The sequence below is a fragment of the Epinephelus moara genome, chromosome 20 (assembly GCF_006386435.1).
Source record: "Epinephelus moara isolate mb chromosome 20, YSFRI_EMoa_1.0, whole genome shotgun sequence".
NCBI lineage: Eukaryota > Metazoa > Chordata > Actinopteri > Perciformes > Serranidae > Epinephelus > Epinephelus moara.
In genome coordinates, this window is record NC_065525.1 from 14,034,769 (window position 1) to 14,057,851 (window position 23,083).

Genomic DNA, 23,083 nt, shown 5'->3' on the forward strand with positions numbered 1-23,083 from the left:
AAGATTTGAAACTGTAAAAAATAAGATTTGAAACTGTAAAAAAATAAGATCTGAATCTGAAAAGATAAAACATGCAACTGAAAAAAATAAGACCTCAAATGTTAAAATATATATGGAAGTGAAAAGTGAAAATAAATTATTCATTCAAAAGAATTACCAAAGTGAATCAAAATTATATTTAACCTGAAAAAAATGTTTCATACACTTATTTTTATTTTGAATACATTGTTGTATTTTTCAAAATTCAAGATCAACACATGAATTTTCAGTTTCAAATTTTATTTTTTCAAGTACAAAACATTTGACCCTAATGTAGCTCCATATGTTCATGAGCTGAAAAAGCAAAGGCAGTCCACAGACTCAGCTCATAGATATTGTTAGATCAGCCTTGGCCAGTGTCTGGATCAGTTTAGGATGGCAAGGTTAGTCCCTTTGTAGTGTTATTATCAGTACATATTAGGGCCGTAACGGTACATGTATTTGTGTCGAACCGTTCAGTACGCGACTTTCAGTTCGGCACGACCCTGTACCGAATTATTGGGCGCAGGATATTATTTTATTTTATTTTGTTTTATTTTAATTCCGTTTTTGCGAGCTGAACCATTTAAAATATCTAGTTCCCCGACGGACATAATTGAGTGACGGACCGAGTCCGACCGTAAATCTCCGCTTTCACTCTGTGCAGCGCATTCTCGCATTTTGACAACATGGCAAGTGAGCCTGACGAACCTGAAGACCCACCCGCAAACCTTAAGTCCTCCGTTTGGGAACACTTTCAGGGTAAAATACGAAGGTGGAAATAAACATGTGGACAAGACAAAAGCAGTGTGCCGACATTGCAGAACAGCGGTCGGTATGTACTTGGAAACACGTCTAACATGCTAACGCATCTAAAGCGACACCACCAGAGTTTGAACGCTAACGCATCTAAAGCGACACCACCAGAGTTTGAACGTTAACCGGCGCGACTAGAAAAAGCAATCTGGTGCAAACTACGATATCGTCGTCGTTTAAAAAGAAAGAGCGTTTCCCTGACCATTGCGCTAAAGAAATAACCAACGCCATTGGAGTTGAGTAAAATTGTTTAAGCTGCACTTTAGATATAAGCATGTTTTGTTTACTGCACTTTAACAAAGTGGGAAAGCTAAGTAAGTTCCTAGTAAAACTGAATCTGAGCAGGCTTTAAAGCTGACCAGCTGCACTATACTTTTTATTTTAATTGAGTAAAACTGTTAAAGCAGAAATGTATATTTATATTTTTCATTCAAAAAATGTGTTAAAAAAACAGCAGGATTTTATTTTTCACTTTTATATTTCTATTTTCATTCAAACAATGTGAAAAAGCAGGATTTTATATATATTTGTTTCATTCAAAAATTGTGTAAAAAGAGTTAACTGCTGTGGTGGTATGTTTTAATAAGGTTACCAATAAGTAAAAGATATTTAATAGTTGTCTATTTTTTTCATTACTGTACTGAAAAAAACCGAACCGTGACTTGTGTACCGAGGTACGTACCGAACCGTGATTTTTGTGTACCGTTACACCCCTAGTACATATTGATTCAGAATATCTGAAACAATTTCAATACTCATTTCACACAATATCGATACTAGCAATACTACTTTCTTGCTCTGCCTTCTCTCCGACAGCGAGTGGACTCAGTCACTGCTACAGTGCCCTCAGTGCCCCGCCTCCTCTCACTCACTGACTGTGTTGTCTTCTTGTCACTCATCTCATTCGCTCCAGTTGCATAACGGCTTTTGCAGAGTGGTTTTGTTTTGTTTTTTACTTGAACTTTATCGCCTTTAAAAGGTGTGAAAATCTCAGACACCTGAACAAGTGCACTACTGCAAGAAGAATATTGTTTTCATTAATATAAAAAAGTTTTAATTGTTAATGTTTACTGCAGTCATTCTGCTGTTCTCTGCTACTAACCAAGAAAAGAAAAGTCCTTGTTGTCATTTTAGAGCCTTATAAATATCTTTTAATAAATTGTATGCCTTCAATGTCAATTCTTCCCCGTGGTTTTGAAAATGGTATCAAATATTGCTACTTTTCAAGTTTTTATATCGAAGTTAGAAATTACAGTATCGTATTAGCTCATAGATACTGTGAGATCAGATCACTTCCTGGATCAGGTTAGAATGGTATAGTCAGTCCCTTGTGTAATCCCCCTTATCTGCGGACAGTCTAAAAAAGGAAATGGGGTTTTTCCCCATTAGAATAAACCGAAAAGCTCATTTCATCCTGCATGTCCGACAAGAAGCTGCACCTATCTACAGATTAGACCAGTGAGCCGAGCGCCCAGCAGACAGCCTACAAGAAATGTCAAACAGCAACTTTCACACATCTTAAAATACATTGACTCCACGGAGCCAAGTCGTTCTGCTCGCAGACTGACAGCGCTGAGTCAGCATATCTCGAAGCCCTCTAGCTGTCAGTGTCTGTCCTCGTCTCTGTCTCTCTACTCTCAGCGCCGTACTGTGCTTTCTCTGCTCGGCCTGATGGGAAATACCGCGAGTTTCGCCTCCATGCATCTACTTGACTGACTCGAAGCTACTCTCCCTCCCTCTTTCTGACTCACTCACCCTCCATCTCTAATTATCCTCTGCCTCCCCATGCTGCTCGTGTGAGTGTGCTCGTAAGTTCTAACAGTGCTGAAACAAAGTCTCAATAATGTTACAGCCCAGATAGACCTGCTAAGGCCGTCACAACTGCAGACTCACGCCTGAACAGACACACGTACATGAATTGATTGACTTATCCTTCACACTTCACATCTTCCCTGAGAAACTTCATACACAGGTATTGACATCCTTGCGGCTGCTTCCTTGCACGTTTTAGTAATTGAATTGTTTGATCTTGAATGGGCCCTGTATAAACAAAGAGACTGTGTGAAGACGGAGCGTCTCGCCTCCTCCTTGCACTACAGAGTCTCCGGGGTCTTTGAAGTGCAGCTTTGGCCTCGACACACACCAGACAGGAGGATGCTGTTTAGAAAAGGGCAGGCCACCTGTCCTGTCCTGGTGTGACGGGACAGCAGCCACAGAAGAGATGTGTGTGTTCTGTGTATGTGTGTGTGTGTTTGTGAAGTGAAGACACTTTTTTTTGTCAGCGAGGTGGGTGAAAGAGAAGATGATTAAAACAGTGCCAGGAAGGAAGGAAGCTGGTCAGGGAAAGAACACCGGGTATGATGCATGATATAGGAGAACAAATAAAAGCGATGACTCCATAAATGATGCATAGCTTTCTCTCTTCATTATACTCTTCCAGGCAATTTGATTATGCAGGTAAACATACAAGGCTGTATAAGTGGGAGATGAAATGGGACAGAGAGGGAGAGGGAGCAGGGATAAGAGGAGAGGAAGTGGGTGTGTTGCTTTCTGTATGTAAATAGATTAGATTGCTTGGTAAGAGGACAAGAGAAGAGCGTTTTTGTGGATGTGTGTGTGCTGCCGATAAGCACGGGGAGAGAAAGTGGGAAGCTGAATTAAAAATCGAGAGATGAAAATATGAGTAGCTCAGCGGGAGGCTTTGTACTCTGAAAAGTTGACAGTAGTTTTGAAATACCACTGGTCTTATTGTTGCTGCTGTCAGCATGTTTATACTTCACCACCTTGGCCTCATTCAAAAGGAAATGAAAGGACGTTTATGTTGTAGATAAAGGGCAGCCTCTAAGCCCCTCCTGACTCTCAAGTCTCCCTCCGCCAGCCACCAGTGCCTGCAATGACTCAGGTTTGATGTTGTGTTGAAGTAAAAGGGGCGCCAAGAGTGGAGAGAGACTTGTGAATAAGAGCTGAAATGTGCCAGGTTCTCTGTCTCCAGCTCTTTGGTTTCTGTCAATGTCACAGTTTGTGAGGACAGACATATGTCATGCCCCGAAAGTCGATATTTGTCAAGTAACATGTTCGCTGGAGAGAGCGGAGAAACGTGTGTGTTATGTTGTATCGCTCTCCTCTCCCACCTCACGTGTGTGTTGTCAGCTGTGGGTGTCTTTTGTGGCTCGTGGTAATAAAGCCATTAATCACGTTCGCTGTTTGCCACAAACATGCCACGCTGCACTCGCTGCAAGATGTCTCACTTTGTCTGTCCCAGGATGCAACATCAAGATGCAGCTCACTGGAGTGGAATGGGAAATGTACCAGCCTGGCGTTTGGTGTGTGTGTGTGTGTGTGTGTGTGTGTGTGTGTGTGTGTCTTGCGTACATGCGCGTGGCGTGTGTGTGCACTGAATACTTAGTGTGACCATCTATGCACAGTATGTGAGATGATATAAATGGCTACGGCCCTGTTCAGGCAGAGCAGCACTTCAAACTGAAATCGCTCCTCTAGAGAGCGATGCCGGGACTGACTACAATGAAAAAGTAGGCAGAAATATATACCGGGTCTCCAGTGTCTCCTTCACTCATTGGAAGGCCAATACAGTTGCAGTCTTCTCAGAAGTAGACATACTTTAGAATTTTTATTCCACCTTATGGTTAGTGAGATTTTTTACTATATCTGTAAGTACCTCTGGAAATTGACAGGATTTATAACCTAACTCCTAATCACTAATCAGGTGCGCATTAGGAATACAATTAACGTTTTTTTTTTAATGGGTTAAATTACTATTTCTTTTTTTTTTAAATTATTGGTAAATTAATAATCAGTTTGTTCATTTGACAATAATAACACTTTCAGAAAAGATGCAGACATTTATCACTGTGTCCTAACAGCAAGCGAGCATCCAGCTATTGTGCCGCCTCGCATTACAGCAGATGCTTTCTATCCTCACTTAATCTGTTAAATATGTAATTCTATTATGTCACGCAAACAAAAGCAGGGGGGTAACATTATAGTTTTCCGAAATTATTACACCTGTTCAACTCTGACAAACTCTGAACTTGCTAGCTCCTCTCTGACTACTGCTACAACTGTTACCGACTGTTTCAAACTGACAGCAAACAATGTATCAAGGGACCTTGGTATCAATTACCAAGTGTAGCACACTGGAGAACATTACTGTCTTCTACTTACTATTCATATTCATAACAATACTGTCATTCATTTTCCATAACCGCTTATACTGTTGGGGGTCACGCGGGGGCTGGAGCCTATCCCAGCTGACATTGGGCAAGAGGTGGGGTACACCCTGGACAGGTCACCAGACTATCACAGGGCTGACACATAGAGACAGACAACCATTCACGCCCACATTCACACCTACGGACAATTTAGTCACCAGTTAGCCTGCATGTCTTTGGACTGTGGGAGGAAGCTGGAGTACTCTGACAAAACCCACACTGACACAGAGTGAACATGCAAACTCCGCACAGAAGGGCTCCCCCGATCCAGGAACCCTCTTGCTGTGAGGTACTACCGTGCCGCCAACACATTAGCATCGGGAGTATAGATACCAACCATACCAACACCTCCACTTTGTAAAACTAGCTCACAAGTATGCTCTGCTGAGCATCCCATATAACTATACTTAAAAGAGTTCAGCCCTCTGGCGATCTCCCTCCAACCAGCTGCAACCTTATTCAGGTTTTTGTAGTTGAATGAGGAGATAACTCTTCAATTCGGCTTTGTTAATCATCTGTCCTTCGTCCATAGCTGCACTTTCAACACAAGTGTCAGGAATAAATAGAAACAGGGCGTCTGACAAAAGTTCAGCTTAAAACAGCGTGCAGCATCACACGGCGTTGCTCGTGGCCAGTGGGACGTTCATAGGGAAAAAAATGCAGTCAAACTGATTTAGTTGCTGATGTTCGCCTGTGTTGCATCCAAATCCTTTTTTTTTTTTTTTTTTTTCTTCCAATTGGTTTTCAAAATTTGATTTTGATTAATTTTTAATTAACCAGTTTGAGCACAAGTGTACAACACACTTTATAAGACTAACCCAAACCCTTATTGATGAGCTGATCGACAAAAGATTAAAAACCATTTTGAATAATCCTTTAGGTAATTTATCATGAAAGGTGCCTAACATTTTCTGGTTCCACCTTTTCAATGTAATGGGGTGCCCCGTTTTCTTTTTCCTTCATATTTTTTATTTATGATCGTTTTTTTACATTCAGTAAGCACAGAAACAAAAGAAAAAAAAGAGCAGTGCACAAGTGAAAAAGAGAGAAAAGACAAATGTTTAAAAAGTCAGGGTGCCCTATTTTCTAACACTTTATAGATCAAACCGTTTATCAGAAGGAAAGTAATCAACAGATTTTATCACCAAAGAAAATGTTTTCAATCTCTAAAACTGCCACACTGAGAAGATTTTTCTTATCAGTCTCTGCTGTCAACATTTGTCTCTCTTTAAAGAGAATTTCAAGGAGACACATATGTAAGTATAACACAGTTTGCTCAAATAGGTGCAGCCTATTCAGTCAGTGTGAGAGGTAACAGCAGCACATGTTGAAGTCGGTTGCTGCGCAGGATGAAGCGTCACACTTGAGTCCCCACCCTAACTAATGTGCTCTTATTTAGCCATCAATCCCCTTTAGCTGATGTCAGCTGGGTTTTTTTTTACAGCTCCATGGTCATACATATGCAATGAGAGATTGTCGATCATCTCACATTATGGTCCATTGAGGAGATGGCTGATGGTGAATGTAGATGTAGAGGGCCTAATGTTTCCCATCATGAGCTTTTCTTGGCAGCTCCTGAACCAGGCTCCGAGCCGTCAACTCAGTCATTCTAAAGCCGATATGAGAGACATTGTTTTAGGTTGTTGGATCAGTTGTGACTCTTTAATGTTTGCCAAATTCAAAGTCATACTCTGACTTTTATACTCTGGCACTGGCCTCCTCTTCCATTCAAGTTGAGTAGCAGTTTCAGAGAACAACATGGTATTTGTAAGTGACTTGTAAAAGCCACACATGATAAATAGAGTGGTGTCAGTGGAAAGACAGTTTTAAGCCAAAGGTGATAAACTTTCTGAATATATAGCCTGGCCTCACCAAAGGCCAAGCTATACCAAAGTAATAGAAATGTAAAAGCTTTCGAGTATCTCATTTATCTTTGTTCCATTCACTTATGCATGTGCACAGTATTGATTTAGGAGTGCTGTCTTTGCAGAATTTCTATGCATCCTTTAATGGAACACTGTTATTCCTGCTCTTTCCTCCTCCCGACTTTTTCCCGCTATAACGCCCTCACTGCTTCAATCTCTGCCTGTCACTCTTGCTCTTTTGTTTCCATCCGTGCGTACTGTAAGAACCCTTTCACCCTTCAGCACTACATACACTCACATATACACACACACACACACACACACACACGCATGCACTTTCTCACTTGCTCTGCTTCTTTATTCGATCGTCTCTCAAGGCTCTTCTGTCTGCTTTCTTTCCTTTTAATCCTCCCACACTTTTTCCCAGTCATCACTTTCCTTCCTGCTTCCTCTCTTCTCTGTCACTTATATTCAATTAAATTTTCCCAGAATGTAAACTAATACTGATGACAAGCATTAAACTTGAGCTCAATTGTCTCTCTGTGTTTGCTTTTTTCTTTCCCTTCTCCAGACTTGGACTTTCACTACTTCTGGAAGTGGAGCGCGTTTGAGGACTACCTGCTCTTTTGCTTCGGCTTCACCGTGCTGTGTGCCGTCGTCACCCTGCTGCTCCTGGACTCTGCCGTGTTTGTGGAGACACTGGGCTCCCTGGCCGTGATGTTTGAGGCCATGCTGGGGATGCCGCAGCTGCTACAAAACTTCCAAAACCAGTCCACCAAAGGCATGAGGTACGGCACACTTTTAGGTCAAGCAGAGCTTTGCGGAAGCCCATAACTCACCTCATTTGCAATGGCATACAGTGGCACACTGCCACAGAACTTTAATAGTTCTCACTAATACCTCATGGAAAGTGCTCTCATTAACCTTAATGTCCAGGGAGTGCAAGTCATTTATATTCTCATGAACAAAATATGCTAATAAGGTCATTTATAATCATTAGAGACTAAATGAGGGGGGAAAAAAGCAGTGAGTCAAGGTTTAGATAAACCCAAAGGCTGAATCATAAACATCTATCCAACAGTTATCTATCTGTTTTATTGACAAGGGTGAATGCATTACCATTAATGAATAGTGACATAGTGACACTGATTGAACTTGAAGATGAAAGGTGATGATGATACTGTAACATAACTTCTCGATCAGTTAAAATAATTGACATATCCCCTACAAGAAATGTTCTTTATTGTATGATTACATGTCACATTTTGATAATTCCCGAGGTTAAGAATATATACACGTTAAATTCAAGGTGACCTTAAATGGAAAGAGGCAGTAGTGGGCAAAAAAAAGGCTGAGCTTGCATTTTAAATTTTTTTCTTGTTAAGATTATGTCAGTGTGTGTAAAGGTCAATGTGTACACTGATTAGCCTCCCAGGTAGAGTACTGCGAGATCAATTACGCCTCTAATGGCACAAAACCTCATACTAATTATGATCATTATTTCCTCATTATGTCTCTTGTCTGTCATCAGTGCAAATGCGTGTGTGTGTGTGTGTGTGTGTGTGTGTGTGTGTGGTGTAGTTACATACTTTGCTGGTCACTCATCCCTTAAAAAAGGGAACCTGTAGAGACAACGCAAAATATACTTACATTTTCTCTCCAGAATACAGCCTTTGTCAATTATCTATTATTTTCAGCAGATATATTTAGGAAGTTTAGAAGTCAGACAGACATAAGTTAACATGCATACCAGGGGAATATGATGATGGTCCTAAAATTAGGATTTTGCTGTGATGTCAAAAGGAATGAGCAACTCTCCCTGGGGTTGGGAGTGGTTTTGTTTTCCATTTCTTGACTCAAAATTCTTTCATACACAGATGCAAAATGGCAAAACGTGTTTTTAAGGAATGCAACAAATGATTTATCGATTAATGAAGTTATCATTAGTTGTTTTAAATGTCAGAACATCATGAAAAATGCCCACATCGATTGCCAACAGCTCAAGATAATGTAATTTAATTGCTTCCTTTGTCTGACCAACAGTCTGAACCCTCAGTTTACCATCAATCCCCACAGATTAGCAGCAAATCCTCACAATGGAGAAGCTGAAACTTGGAAATGTTTAGCATTGTTGCTTGAACAAGACATTGTTTTTTCTGGAGATGATGATGGAAGTAGCTAAGGAGTGAGCCTTCTGTCTCATTTCTGTTAAGAGTTACACATGCATAGCTGAAGTGCAAGCTGGCATATTAATTACCTAGACATAGGAGTTTAGCTGGGTGGTATTAGAGGATGTAGTTAAAACTTAAAATGTGTTGTGCAATTTGCCACAAGTTTATGAGCAAGGCAGATAAAACAGTGTCTTGCCATAAGAGTTGAGAGCATCTTGCTTGCATGACAACTAAAACTCCTTCTTTGTGGCTTTGCTCTTGCCTGTGTGAAACATGACAATAAAACAATATGTATACGTGCAAGTAAAAATTTACTTCAGGCAAGTACATTTCTGACCCACTTAACCGTGGCAGTGCTTTGAGCTTTGGTGTCAGCATGCCAACATGCTCACAGTGACAGTAACATGCTGATGTTTAGCAGGTTCAATGGTTAGCAAGTTCATTTTAATAGGTGTGTTAGCATGTCAATATTTGCACAAAGTACAGCTGCAGCTAATGGAAATGAGTGTTAGTTTTGCAGGTGTTTGAGCATAAACCAAATTTTCAAACAAATTATGGCAAGTCATCCTGAAAAATGCAACAATGAATGTCTGTACAGATCTGTTGGCAGTGCCTTCAGTAACCACTGTGTTCTGTTTTAATGTTTTTAATTTTAGATCGAAAAGTCACATGCAACATTGTTTACACAGGAACAATGGGGAACACCTGCTGCTGTGATTGACACCCCAGATTAGGTGCTTAGGCTGTGACTTTAACAGGAGTATCTGTTAAGTCTTGGTAATGGCTACAATAGTCTTTTGCAGATGTGTTTCTCATTCATCCGCTTCTCTTTTTCCAGCTTGTATTTACCCATTGTTCTGTCTTAGTTTGCTGAATGTGTTCATTTTTTTGTTGCTTCCGCAAAGAATAAACCACAGACATAGTGTACACTTGGGAAAAGAGTATAAGAGGAGGTGAGAATGGCCTTGATTCATGAAGATGGTGTCTGTGTTTTTCTCTTAAGAGACAGTCCTTTCACCACAGATAAGTAACAGAAGTGTCATGTCCTGTTTTCTCCACATACTACAGTCTTTGCTGTATATCCACAGTTCTTCTTTACATCCCCCCTCTGTATTTTCTGAGGATAAACGTCACTCAGTACAGTCCGGCTAGCTTGAATGCTGAAACACACACACAGAGGAAAACTACAAATATTTTGTCTCACATCACAGATGCATCCGTAAACACAGGAAATAAGCTCTGAATATACTTTAGTTTTGAAATCTTAAAGAAATGTAGTAGTGTATTTAAAGAGGCTGCAGTGTAGGTGATTTACTGTATGAATGGGCAAGACCTTCTTCCTCAGTCATATGCTCCATTTCACATAAAGTGTCCTCAGGGTGTACATCTGGGCTTGCACTTCCTGTGAGCACCCATTCAACTCAGAGGGAATATCACGGCAAAGATTAAATACGCAATAACACTACATTAAGCCTCTGAGATGATTGATGAATAAGTTAGAAACGTCACTTCCCTAAACTCGGATCTATGGCAAAGTCCCTGCTTACTCAGTGCTGTGATGAGCTAGTGTAAACCACCAAAAACCAACGTTTAAATATACATCACCATATTAAATGACTCTTTCTAGAAAATGCTGTAATTCCAACATGAATGACCTCACTATCGATCTCTGTGGCCTTGGACGAATGACCCTGCAGGGTTGGAACCAGCCCATTCAGCACTTCTGTCTCGGTGGGCATAACATGTTACATCTCTTGACCCTTGTCACACATACTTAAGGATTCTCCCATTTGCGCAGTTAAGCTTGAATAAACTGTTTTCCAGATATGATGATGCAGCATGTAGTCTGCACTTCCTCTCATGCTATCCCATGTGAAGCAGTTACTTGTTGTGCAGTCAGTTTCCCCCTGAGTCCTATTACTAAGGTGTGATAGTGAGCGTATGGATCCATTTCATCAAGGACTGCTCACCTTTTCCAGCTCGCCACAAATGATCACCTTCACAAGGGTACATGTTGTGGAAAAGCAGAGAGAGAGAGAGTTACAGAGAGTTAATTTGCGCTCAGCGTAATTAATGCTGCCTGGTGGTCACTGCTGACACTTTGCATACATGCATTTGTGTGCGCCCGCATTCACATGAATGCAAGTACTCCAGGGAAATGGAGTAAGGGACAGAGTGGTGATGGAAAGATACTATTATAAATCGAGAGAGGCAAGGCTGGATGAGGTGAAGAAAAAACAGCACAAAGCATATGTGATAGAAATGGAAATATTTACGGGAATGTAGATTGCAGAGTTGCCTCTTCACTTTACTGTACTTCACGGGGCTTTTGCACCTAAGATACTGGATGTGGTTCAAACAAACTGTGTTGGTTTGCATAATATATTTGGTTTGTTTAGATGTTATAAACTCTGTCATTCAAACTCTGGTGCAGACCAAACAACCACACTGGGGCCGCATGGTAAGATGGGTCTTAATTAGGGCTGGGTATCATTTAAAAAATTGCAGTACCAGTGCCAATACCAGTACCCTTAAAGTGACATGGATACCAGTAGAGTACTTCATTCTACAGACATTATGTGAGTGGAGAGGTGTGTAGTATAGCCATAATTTTAAACGTATAGGTGGCATCTCTGTATGCTGAACTGCCAACTCTTGTCAAATACATTGCGCTCGACTTTCCACACCACAAACTGTATAGTGTCTAGCTGATGCAGGGGGACTGTGAACACATAAATAGGGCTAACTGTTAGCATTACACGACTAAAGTTACCCAACGGTTATTAAAGTGTTTATCGTCAGAGCCGAGCCCTTTCTGTGTCCGTGTGAGTTCGGTCAAACCGCTCAGTGTTGACCATTCACCAGGAAGATAGCAGCTCTGGAGATAGCTGCAACAGAAATTTTGCTGATCAGCAAGGAATCAGGAGGGTTTGGGATCAGACCCCACAAAAAGTACTGAATGCAGGTATCATTTGAGTGAATACATTTCGATTCTAATTGTTACTGGGTTGTTTCAGTCGATACCTTAAAGGTATCAAGTACCAATACCTAGTAGTCTCTGAGTAAACTCTGGTCTTTGTTTGTGGTATGAACAGATAAAAGAACAATCATATTAGACTAGTCCATACCCACTGGTAGCTTTGTCACCTTCTATCTATGCCAATCCTCAATGCCTATGTGCAGTTTCACATAGATTGACCATGTCAGTGAGTAGAAAAACGTGGGACGGACAGAATGACTGACTGACAGTTTCCGTGATTATGTACAACATACCATACCATGACTTAGTCATACCAAAAATTAGAAAGGAAAAAAAAAACATTGGGCCACAGGGGGAGCCACAGCAATCAGTCGCATTTTAGCCATTTTTCTGTTGTTATAGCGCCACCCAGTTGCCAATTAGAGTTAAATTTCTCCTGTCACCTTGAGGCGTCCTGTTCTACATATCTACCAAGTTTAGTAAAATTCGATATGGCGGTTAGGCCTAGATAAGAAATTAGCTCTCTAGCGCCCCCATTTTGTTTGATGGGGTCAATAATGGAGGGGTCCCCTCAGATTATGTGTGGTCATATGCCTACAAAGTTGCGTGGTGATCGGTGAAACCCTCGAGATGTTATACACCTTTATGTGATGAGCCACGCCCTCCGCAATATTCATTGCCTTATAGAAGCTCAGTTTTAGTAAGTTTTCCAACTTTTGCCAAGAGGGAACTTTAGATATTGGTCCCTAGATTATGTTCACTGAGTTTCATGCAGATCGGTCAAACTTCCTAGGAAGAGATCGATTTTAAGTGTTTTTCAATAAATTCAAAATGGCGGAAAATCTATATAACCAGAAGTTATAGGTTCTTGAGGAGAGGCATCTCTGTGCAAAGGTTCATGTCTCTACGACATACAGGGCATGAGATATGCCCATTCAAAGTTTGCAATTTCAATCAGTTGCTATAGCGCCCCCCTTTGGCTAATTGATGTAATATTGCTTCATTTGCATCCTCCCATGACCCTCTACCACTGTGCCAAATTTCACATGGATTGACCAAGTCAGTGAGGAGAAAAACGTGGAACAGACACACAGACACACCCACACACAGAGTTTTCGTCATTATATAGTAAGATATAGTAAGATGTGGGATTTTAGCATGAATTCAGAGGCTAAAGCACCATGAGATTTACTGAGATCTGCTGATTCATCAAGGAAACGATCCCTCGAGCAAACCATATTACAATCTATTTATGATTATCCTAAATCATTTAGTAGCTAACATATATGTGGGTTGGTACAAAAGTCATCAAGTGAAAGAGGGATAAAACAGAGGTGTGTTGAGTTTGTGTCTCTGTCTGTTTTGGCAGGTCTTAAAAAAATGAAACTTAGCAACCATCCCTTCCTCATCATCACAGCTAAGGTCCCCCTAAACCTGCTCTGTTGGAGCTGCTCAGTGTATCAGACTAGACTGTGCCTGTCCTTGGCAGCTTCCAGGTGTGATTGTGTGTAACTGTGTGATTGAATGAATCTACCATTTTGCACATTTAGCCCTCTAGCTTATTTCCATTAACTCATAGTGTTTCAAAAATTCAGAGTATGACATGCTGTTCAGTCAAAGCATAAAGCTGTTTGTAGTTCATCATTAAACACTGACTTTAGAGATGCCAGGTTTTCATCTGACAGCATTTGAGTTATGCTGCCACCTGCTTGGCATTCAAAAGCTCTCATTACTCGTGTGGAAGCTGCAATTGATTGGTAAAGTTGAGATTTGTTTATATAAACAACAATGTGTTTTTGTGCGTGAGTGATTGCTCAGCGCTCTCTGCTCGGCTGCCTGGGGAGTCCGCCTGTTTTTCTCTTCCCTCTCATTAAACTTTATCTATTTTGCCTCCTCTCCCGGCTCTGCACCAAACCTGCCAACTTTCACAATGTTATTCAGTGACAGTGGAGGGGACGCAGGCGGTGGCAGTCCGTCTGTGTCCTGGTGACTGAGAAGTATGCAGACAAATATAGTACTGCTTTCCTTTTCAGCAGATACTAATCTCTGTTAGTTTCCTTTCCTTACACAGTTCCTCTGCTGTGTCTCTCTCAATTCAATTACCACTCTCTATTGTCATGAATGTGATGAGTCATCTGACTACCTGCATTCAAGTGAGTCCTGCAAAAAGAAAAAAAAAAAACATACACATTAACACCTGTTGCATTATTGTGTGTGTGCTGCATATTCAGCTCCACTCTTTTGTCACTCTTCTCTTGCACCTTCACAACTAGCAGCTTGTTCTTGCTCTCACTTCTGGGTAACACCCTTGAGACGTTAATGGTGGTCCTATTACCATGTCACTTCAATGACAGCCTGATGGTGGTTTCTCATTTCTCTTGAGGCGGCCATTACCTCGAGGCCAACTCGGACAAAGGGCCAGTACTTTTACTGTCTGGCCCTGGAGGATATGATGCAGACACCGTAATGACCTCTTAGCACTTTGTGACCTGTGGACCAGAGTTGTGTTTCCCAAAAGGGAGCACATCTGAAAGGTCAGTGTGAGGACATGGCCGCATATATGGTACATGCACCCAGTCATTTAGATGTGGAAGGCGATTTAATTAAAGAATAAATCCCTACGCCAACATGCTGGTGTTTATCAAGTGTTGTATTGGTGTTATATTACCTTGTTCACCATCTTAGTTCCTCATGGTAGCATGCGAACATTTGCTAATAAGCACCAGATACTAAGTACAGCAGAGGATGATAATAATGTCATTAGTTTTGAAGGTGTTTAATCATAAATTTGAAGAAGCATAATGTTGAGTATCCTGCTTTCAAAATGAATAATAAGAAAAATAACTAAGATATTTGCCAAAACTGGCAACTCGGAGCTGACTTGGAAAATGCAGGTTTTGATACAGTACAGCCCTGGACAACAGTAAGTGAAACACGTTTGCATGTGTCAGAATATTTGATAATATAATAACCGTTCCAAGTGCTTTGCTGCGGTGTGTTGAAAAAAGTAGCTTTAAGCTACAGCTGACAACACTGAAACATTTAGTTAATTAATAAAACTATAGTTGGTTGACAAAAAATAAATAAAAATACTGGCATTTTTGAATTAATGGTTTAATACTTGATGTTTGACAGCAAAACTGTGAAAACATTCAGTGTGAGGATTAGTTACTTTTCTCTAATTTGCATCATTGTAAATTCATTATTTTGGGTTTTGAAATGTTGTTAACTCAACTTACTCACATTCAAGCACTTTTTTATGCCTCTGACTGTCAGTCATTTTATTTTTCTGGTTGTCTATACGTACGCAAGTATGTCCTTGTGTGTGTACCTATGTCCCATTATTGTGAACGCAATATCTCAAGAACGCCTTGAAAGAATTTTTTTAAGTTTTGCACTTGAACTCAAGGATGAACTGATTAGATTTTGTTCGTCAAAGATGAAGGTCGCTGTGTCCTCACACAACTCAAGAATTCATTCACTAATTATGACAAAATTTTACACAAATGTCTAATAAGTGATGACATTTCATATACAAAAGGTCATTTTCACTGTTTTCTGCAAAAATGCTTACTTTGGGCATTATTCAACATTATAACTCAGGAATAGAAGATTTTGAGATTTTGACCATATTTCACTTTTGGGTTTGAAACTTCAACAACACAGTATACATCTTATACTCTGTATACATGCACCTTGGAAGTAGATGAAGTTGTGCTAGAAACCCTCACCCTGCCTCTACATACTTCACATTTGGTCAAATACTGAATTGATGGCACTAATATTATGTGTACATCTTTAAACTGTGTTGATGGTATACATCCTCTATGCTGCTGGGTTGAAGATGTGTGTGACACATCCATGTTTCACCAAAAATACACTATTGTATATTCTAATAATAATAATATATTCTATTAAATTCCTTCGAAGTCTCCACTACATAAATTACATCAGTCTGGACAGACATGGATGTAAACTGTAACTCTAACTTGACTAGTTGGCGGAGATAGGCGGTAATTCTAGTTATAGACTAAACTAAATACTTTTTAAAAGATCAGACATTTTAAGGTAATAAAATTCTTACTTGCGGCTCTATTTTGAACATAACAAAGGTGGTGTTTATATGTGACATATCATTGAATATCCTGAATATTTTTTGACATGTTACTGTGCATATAAAAGAAGCCAAATCTTTATAGGAGCTGATAACAGTGTGGTGGATATACAGCAGAAAAGTTTCATCACTTAAATAGTATTTGACTGGATTTTCTGCATGAACCCATCCTCTTTCATCACTAAGAACAGTACATGTTTTCCTCTCACAGTCACAGAGGTAATCAGTGTACATTCAGGGGTTTGCTCTTCAACTGAATTCATGTCTGTCTGTGTGAGATATGTCTGTGTATGCATGGCATGCGAGTGTACATGCATCTCGTGTTAACATCGTATAGTGTGTAAGCAAAGCACATATAATAGTGTTTGCCAGGGTGTAGTTAATACGATCAAAGCCATGGTGCAGCAGCTCTCAGTGTTAAATTAGAGTCCTGTGTGTCCTGAGGCAAGACAAGAGATTGTGTCTTTTGTTTCTACAGTACATGGTAGGGATGTAGAGAAGAGTATTTTGGGGTGTTTTTGCTCTGTCTAGTCTCGTGGTTTGTACCGTGTGAATTAATTTATCAATGTAAATGTGAAGTAAGACACCATGCAAGTTTGAGTGCATTTGGAAACACATTTATACAAGTAATGCCTCCAATACAATAGTACATTCTTTTTATAATAGCATTGAACTTGTGTTGAATGTCAAAGCTACACCTCCGGACAAAACTAGCACAGCATCGTAAACCCCAAAATACACTTGCAACAGCCAAGTCCATTATCTTGTAAGTAAACCAACACACAAAGCAGCACAATGATGCTTTCAACAACTGTGAAAAGACATTTTTTCCAACTCGTCTTGGCTCCTCTACCTTGACCTCTTCTCATTGGGCTGCAGCACCTTATCTTCCGTGGTCTTGTAGCTATCACAGTAGTAGAGGAGAAAATAATTGCTGAGGTAAAAGAAAAGTTCAGAAAGGATATTTCCTGTCGCTGTTGCTGGATAGTCTGGCTCTTCAGGAGAATTCAAGTGAAATAATTACACACAAAAACCCCTGAGCTCAGGGCAACACTGCAGATTCACTTTAGATGCTTTGTGTTATTCTGGGATTACGGCAAGATCGACTTTGGACTTGGAAGCAGAAAAAATGAGAAGCAAAAAATAACAGTGCCAATTTTTTGTTGCACTGTTGATAAGTTTTTCAAGGAATTAATGAGTATTTTTGAACATTTTCACTGTTTTTCCATGAATGAATCTCTCCATATTTAATGATTGTATTTTTTAAATGCAGCTCCAGATCAAGATGCAGATAAAAACTTATAACCATTTTCAACAGTCTTAAATGATGGTGACATAAGTAACACGTACAAACCAAAGCACTGTAGTCTTGAAGTCTTGTGTTGTCTTGAACTGTACTGGTAGTAAATCTTAAAAATGTCAGTCCAAAAAAATAGGATCTGGACACTGTGACTTCCTTTATATTTGTAACACAGATTTTGCGCAGAGCTCTTTCTCAGCATGCATTTATACCATCTAAGCATGTAGTGCCGACACCATTAGATATTTCCATGAACTTCTGGGGTTTACTGGGGCACTTCCTTATTCCTTTTATCTGAAAAACATGAAGGATTCCTTATGTTTATTCATCTGTGCAATTAAGTTTAACCACTCAATTTATAGGAAATGTTCCTTTTTATCTATAACATTTCATGGAAAGGTTTTGTCATTGTGTTGATCAGAGTCACCTGTATGATTTCCGTAGGTGACAGGGACCGCCAACTTGAGTTTGCCCGTCTTTGATCACTGACGAAGGGCTTAAAATGTTCCTGGCAGAAACCAAGGTGTATCATAAGTTCCTATTTGCTTATTAAAATAGCTGTGCGGAATATTCTTTTATTTTGTTTTCTATAACCATTTGCAAGTGATTTTTTTTCCAACAAAATAAAGCCACAACAAATACAGTGTTGTTTTAGATTACATAAGATTATAGATGTAATGAAATAACCATCACCACCCGGCCATCTCATCTTTTCTGGCTTGTTTACATTCTCTGAAAAACTACCTAAAATATCCCCAAGCGACCTCCATGTCATACTCCTTCTCCTCACCTCTTCTCTGCTTCATTTGGTGAAGTAGAATCCATCTCACTCCAGCGGGTTGGGAACTTTTCGTTGTTTGCCTGTGTGTGATCGATCAACATGCATAATTCATAGTTAGTGGGTTAAGAGCAGCTCGGCTTCTCTCTCGTTGGGCCCTTTGATTTTGTCTCTCTATCTGCCCCCCTCGGGGAGAGCTACAGCCCCGCTGCTAAATCACCTCACACGCACACTCGTGTGGGCGTACACATGTGTATCCAAATATACGCAAGCGTGGACACACATATAATGCCAATGCACTCGGCCACACTGAAAAAGAGTTGGAAGAGGCGATTGATGCTCTTTGAGGCTTTAAACATGATCTCATGCTGCTCCAGTGTGTCTCTTTCCATACAGTCGTGTATTAGTATTATCAAGCAATTACGAGGACTGTCTAACCCTCTCTGGAGACTCTTAAAGTCTCACATCCAAAGTGTGATTCCCCACTTAAAGCCTTAAGCCTGCACTGGGTTTAATTTGTGATCATCTGCCTACTTATCTCCACAAAAAGTAGTGGAAAATGTGTCCAATGAGATTTTTGGTCACACTGTTCCCAGCCATGAAAACTCACCACAAAATGCAGAAAAATCTACATATCGAAAACCCAGTTATATCAGAGGCAGTGTTACTGTTAAGGCAACAAAGTGTGTCTCCGCCTGAAATGGAAATGTGGTTCTTTCCACTGATTTCAGTGTCAACATTGTTTCTGTAAATGCTGCATGACAGCTATGTAATGACACAGTCACCTTCACATTTGTTCCTGAACTGCAGTCATGAAATTTACATATGTAGACACAAAGCTATGTGCAGGGGTGCGGAAACGTGATAGCAGTCTGCTCTGTGCCTGCAAGAAGTTTTCAGCCATCTTTCTTTCCTCTTGCCCTTTTCTTCATTCCTTCATCCCAATATCCATCCATCCATCCATCCATCCATCCAGTGGTCCCTTGGGCAGTGGACAAGGTGAAAGGCAGCAGCGAAGGCTGGGACAAGAAGATAACGTGACAGCAGCTGACAGCAGTAGAGGCAGAGAAGGGAAGGAGGGCTGAGGATGAAGATTTAGAAGCAGGTTGAAAAAGGGAGAGAAGTAATGGAGAAATAGACAGAGGGGTGGAGGGTGTGTGGAATGAATACATAAAGAGATTGGTATACAAATAAATCTGCAGAGGGACGGGGTTAGGGAGGTGAGGACAGTGGGCAATTTGCAGGGGGGTCAAAAAAAGTGGAGTGGACATAGAATAGAGTGACCTAATCGAGTACCTGTTGTAATGAAGTATACCTGTTGCAATAAATCAGCCAGCTGCAGGAACAAAGATCCTGTTAACCTCCTAATCCCTATTGTTTGAAGTGTTACAGTACATGGCTACACCAATGCATAAAATGGAACCTGCCTGTTGTCTTATGCACAATTTTACACAGACATCCCCGTTATCCAGGTTGAGGTATTCGGTTACTTTAGACACCTTGGGAAATTGAATACAAAATGAAGATATATGGGTGTAACTAATGCCTGCCTGCAGAGCATACTGTAAATTCTGTAAGGATGCAACTTCTGATTATGCAAGTTAGTGATAAATTCAGCATTTTGTGGAGGGATTCATTCATCGATTGTTGAATCTGATATAGCAATGTCTGAAAAGGTAAAATTATTTTTTATCTGACTCATAGTTTAGAAATTACAAAGAAACAAGCTTGAATCTGCAATAGCTGCCACCTGTACATTCAAGCAGCCTCACAAACACTTGATGATGCCGTTCTGCGACAACTGGCTCATGAGTTATGAAACACGATGTGGAAAAATGATGTTTGTGTGTGCATGTGTGTGTGTCTTTCTAAAAAGACATCCCCCAACAACAGTTTATCAGCTGTCCTTTGTCTCATGAGCAGTCCCTCCACCAAATTCTGTCACCAAGTCTGTGAATCCATTTGGAAGTTTTTTGGTGTGAACACAAACAGACACACTCACACACAAACAAAACTATTCATGTGGTGTCCGAATAATTGGAAAAATTTGTTCCCCGCTGGGAAAATTGACATGAGTGCCCCCTCAAGTCGGAACAACTCAGAAAGACGCGGCAAAATTTGGTTTACAAGTTGCCAAGTTGATGTTATATTATGCAGAAACATGCAGAGCAAAAGTAAATGTTTTGTTAATGTTAAGAAACCTTTTATTCATTCATGTATTGCATAATAATTTTCCTTACATGTAATTTGCTTGGTTTGGCTGCAGAGCTTTGCATTTCCTTTACAGCAGGGCTACCTGCCTGAAGTTGAATCTTTAACTGATGACGGCTTGTCTTGAGTGATAATGTTTAAAAGCAGAGGCTGATCCATGGCTAAAAGTCCCCCTTTATTTGCTGCAAGTGTTTTTCCATCAAACAGCAGGGCAGGTAAAACAAGTTTATCTGTTGGAGGTGAGCTGTTTGCAGAGGTGCAGTAAGAGCCTGTTGTCGGCAGCTCTTCATCAAAAAGCTCACTGTGGCTGGTTCTGCTTTACTCTTCCTCCCAGCTGCGTTGGTAGACCTGTTTTTATTGAAGAAAAGCTGCTAACAAATTCTGCTAATTAAGTGATAAACACATTTCATTTCCTATAGATTCTTCACAATAAAAGCCCCCTGTTATTTTGTTATGAAAAAGCTTTTATTGTGAACTTAAGTGCTCTATTGTAGGCAACTGGACTTGCTTGAGGTTCCTGAAGACGTTTCAACTCTCATCCATCTCATTCTATAGAACTGAAGAAGCCTCTTGGATGAGAGGTGAAATCTCTTCAAGAAACTCAAGCAAGTCCAGTTGCCTACGATATAGCACTAAAGATTGCCATGACCTGGAAACAGCAAAATCAGGAAATATTGAGCAACTTCACACAACCTCTTGTAGCGAACATGAAACAGTAAAATGAAGCAGATATCTAAAGTGAAAACATGACACAGCAGAGAAACTAAACTCCAAACCACAGAGATTCAGTTAGAAGCTATAAAGTGCTGAGAGCTGAACACACAGAGATTTTTAAAAACACCTTTCTCTCTGGCCTCCTGCAGATAATGGTGAGTGAGTCTTGCAACACACAGGCTTGTTTTAGAAGGGGGGTCGTCAGGGGTTGGCTGCCATCAATGAGACATCACCGCTACCTGCTTGAGAGCAGGCAGCCCAGCTGTTGGACCTACTGATGGTCCATATCTGGCGCAACTTATAATGGAAAAACAAATCAGCGCAGCATGGCTTGATGTGGCCAAAAGTGGTAATGGAAAAAGAGTATTAGGCTGTGTAATAGTTCTGCTTGAAAAAATAATTGATCAGTATGATTGCCATGTATTCATTTTTGGTCTTGTTAATTAGCTTATTGTTTTATCACTATTAATGATTGGACCTACCTTAAACCTTCCAGATTGTCCACAAAGTTGAGAAGGGTAAGAGTATTAGACATTTCTACAGCATGATTTACTGTATGTCCAAAAATTGGTGCCATTATAGAATCTAGTGTCATTTTTAATGTCGCATAGCAAAAAATAAAGATTGAATTGGTGCAGTTTGTTTTTTCTCACTAAAGACTTTAGTTTGCGTCCCGCCTCTAATCTAAAAGTAAAACCACTGGATTATGAGAATTCCTAACATTGGTATCTGGTGTATACATCTCCGGTATATAGCATAACAAGTCCTCTACTACAATACACTGTAACACACAGCAAGTATAATTGATTTTAAGAGTTGCTGATTTATGCTTGAATGAGCATTATAGTGATTTTTAGACCTGCCATAAGATGCTGTTTTGCAAAGTGACATTTAAAGATGCATCAAGCAACTTTGGAAATATTTGGGCCGTGAAATCACTAAATTGCACACGCCACGCTCATGTCCTTTTAATTCTCTCTCTCCCCCTCCACTGCCTCTGTCTCTCTTTCTAAATGTCACTCAGCCCTGTTTCCTACAGTGGTGTTCCACTTGTCCACTCCAGCCGCTTAGAGGAGCTAATAGCTGGCTTGACAGCACTCGTTCAATACACAGCACAATTACTGCCTGGCCCACATACGGCGCAGCCATCATACTGTGCAATCAGACCCCCCCTCTCGCTTCCTCCATCGCTCTCTCCTGTCACTCTCCAAGTCTCAGGGTGGCTCTGTTTCTCACCCCTCTTCTAGATTTATCATCCCCCCTGCGCAGCTACATTGCCATCCATCTCTCATCATTTTCCTTTTTCCTCCATCCTCCTTCATCCATCTCCTAGTTCCCCTCTCTTTCTTTCCACCCCTGCAGTACATGGCTCACTATCTCACCCTTTTCCTCTCTCATCTCTTGCCACTTGCTCAGATGAGGGTGTCAGGTCAGTAGTAATCAATGAGAGACTTGTCCGGGCTGAGCTGAGATGAGTTGGCATGAGTGCATCTGTGTGTGTGTGTGTGTGTGTGTGTGTGTGTTAGTGTGTTTGCTTTGGTAAAAACGTGAAGAAAATGAGCCATTTTGTGGTTTGTATCTTCTGTTTCTCTGCATTTAAATGTGTTTCTGTTTTTTTTAACAAGTTAAAGCAAGCTGGCACACATGCTGGTTGATGCATGTGTGTGTGCGTGCATGTGTGTGCGAGACTGACGTAGTCACTCAGTCAATATTCTCAATCAATAGCATAATAACTCCTTCTCCCAGTGGACACTCAAAGCCTCACTCTTGCCTAAGTTCAACTGTTTGTTCTGTGTGTCTTTCATCACCTGTCAACTCAGCTGCAAGCCCCACGATTAATGATATCTCCGTCGGATGGGGCTACATGAGACTAGCATCACAAACAGA

General features: G+C 40.5%; 1 protein-coding gene across 2 annotated transcripts in view; it reads left to right on the forward strand.

Moving 5' to 3' along the window:
- Positions 1 to 23,083, forward strand: part of si:dkey-246g23.2 (solute carrier family 66 member 2) — a 70,797-nt gene that overhangs the window by 34,248 nt on the left and 13,466 nt on the right. For both annotated transcript variants that reach the window (XM_050074233.1, XM_050074234.1), the window contains one exon: positions 7,500 to 7,716. In XM_050074233.1, the coding sequence (XP_049930190.1) occupies positions 7,500 to 7,716 (217 nt within the window). The remainder of the gene's footprint in view (positions 1 to 7,499; positions 7,717 to 23,083) is intronic.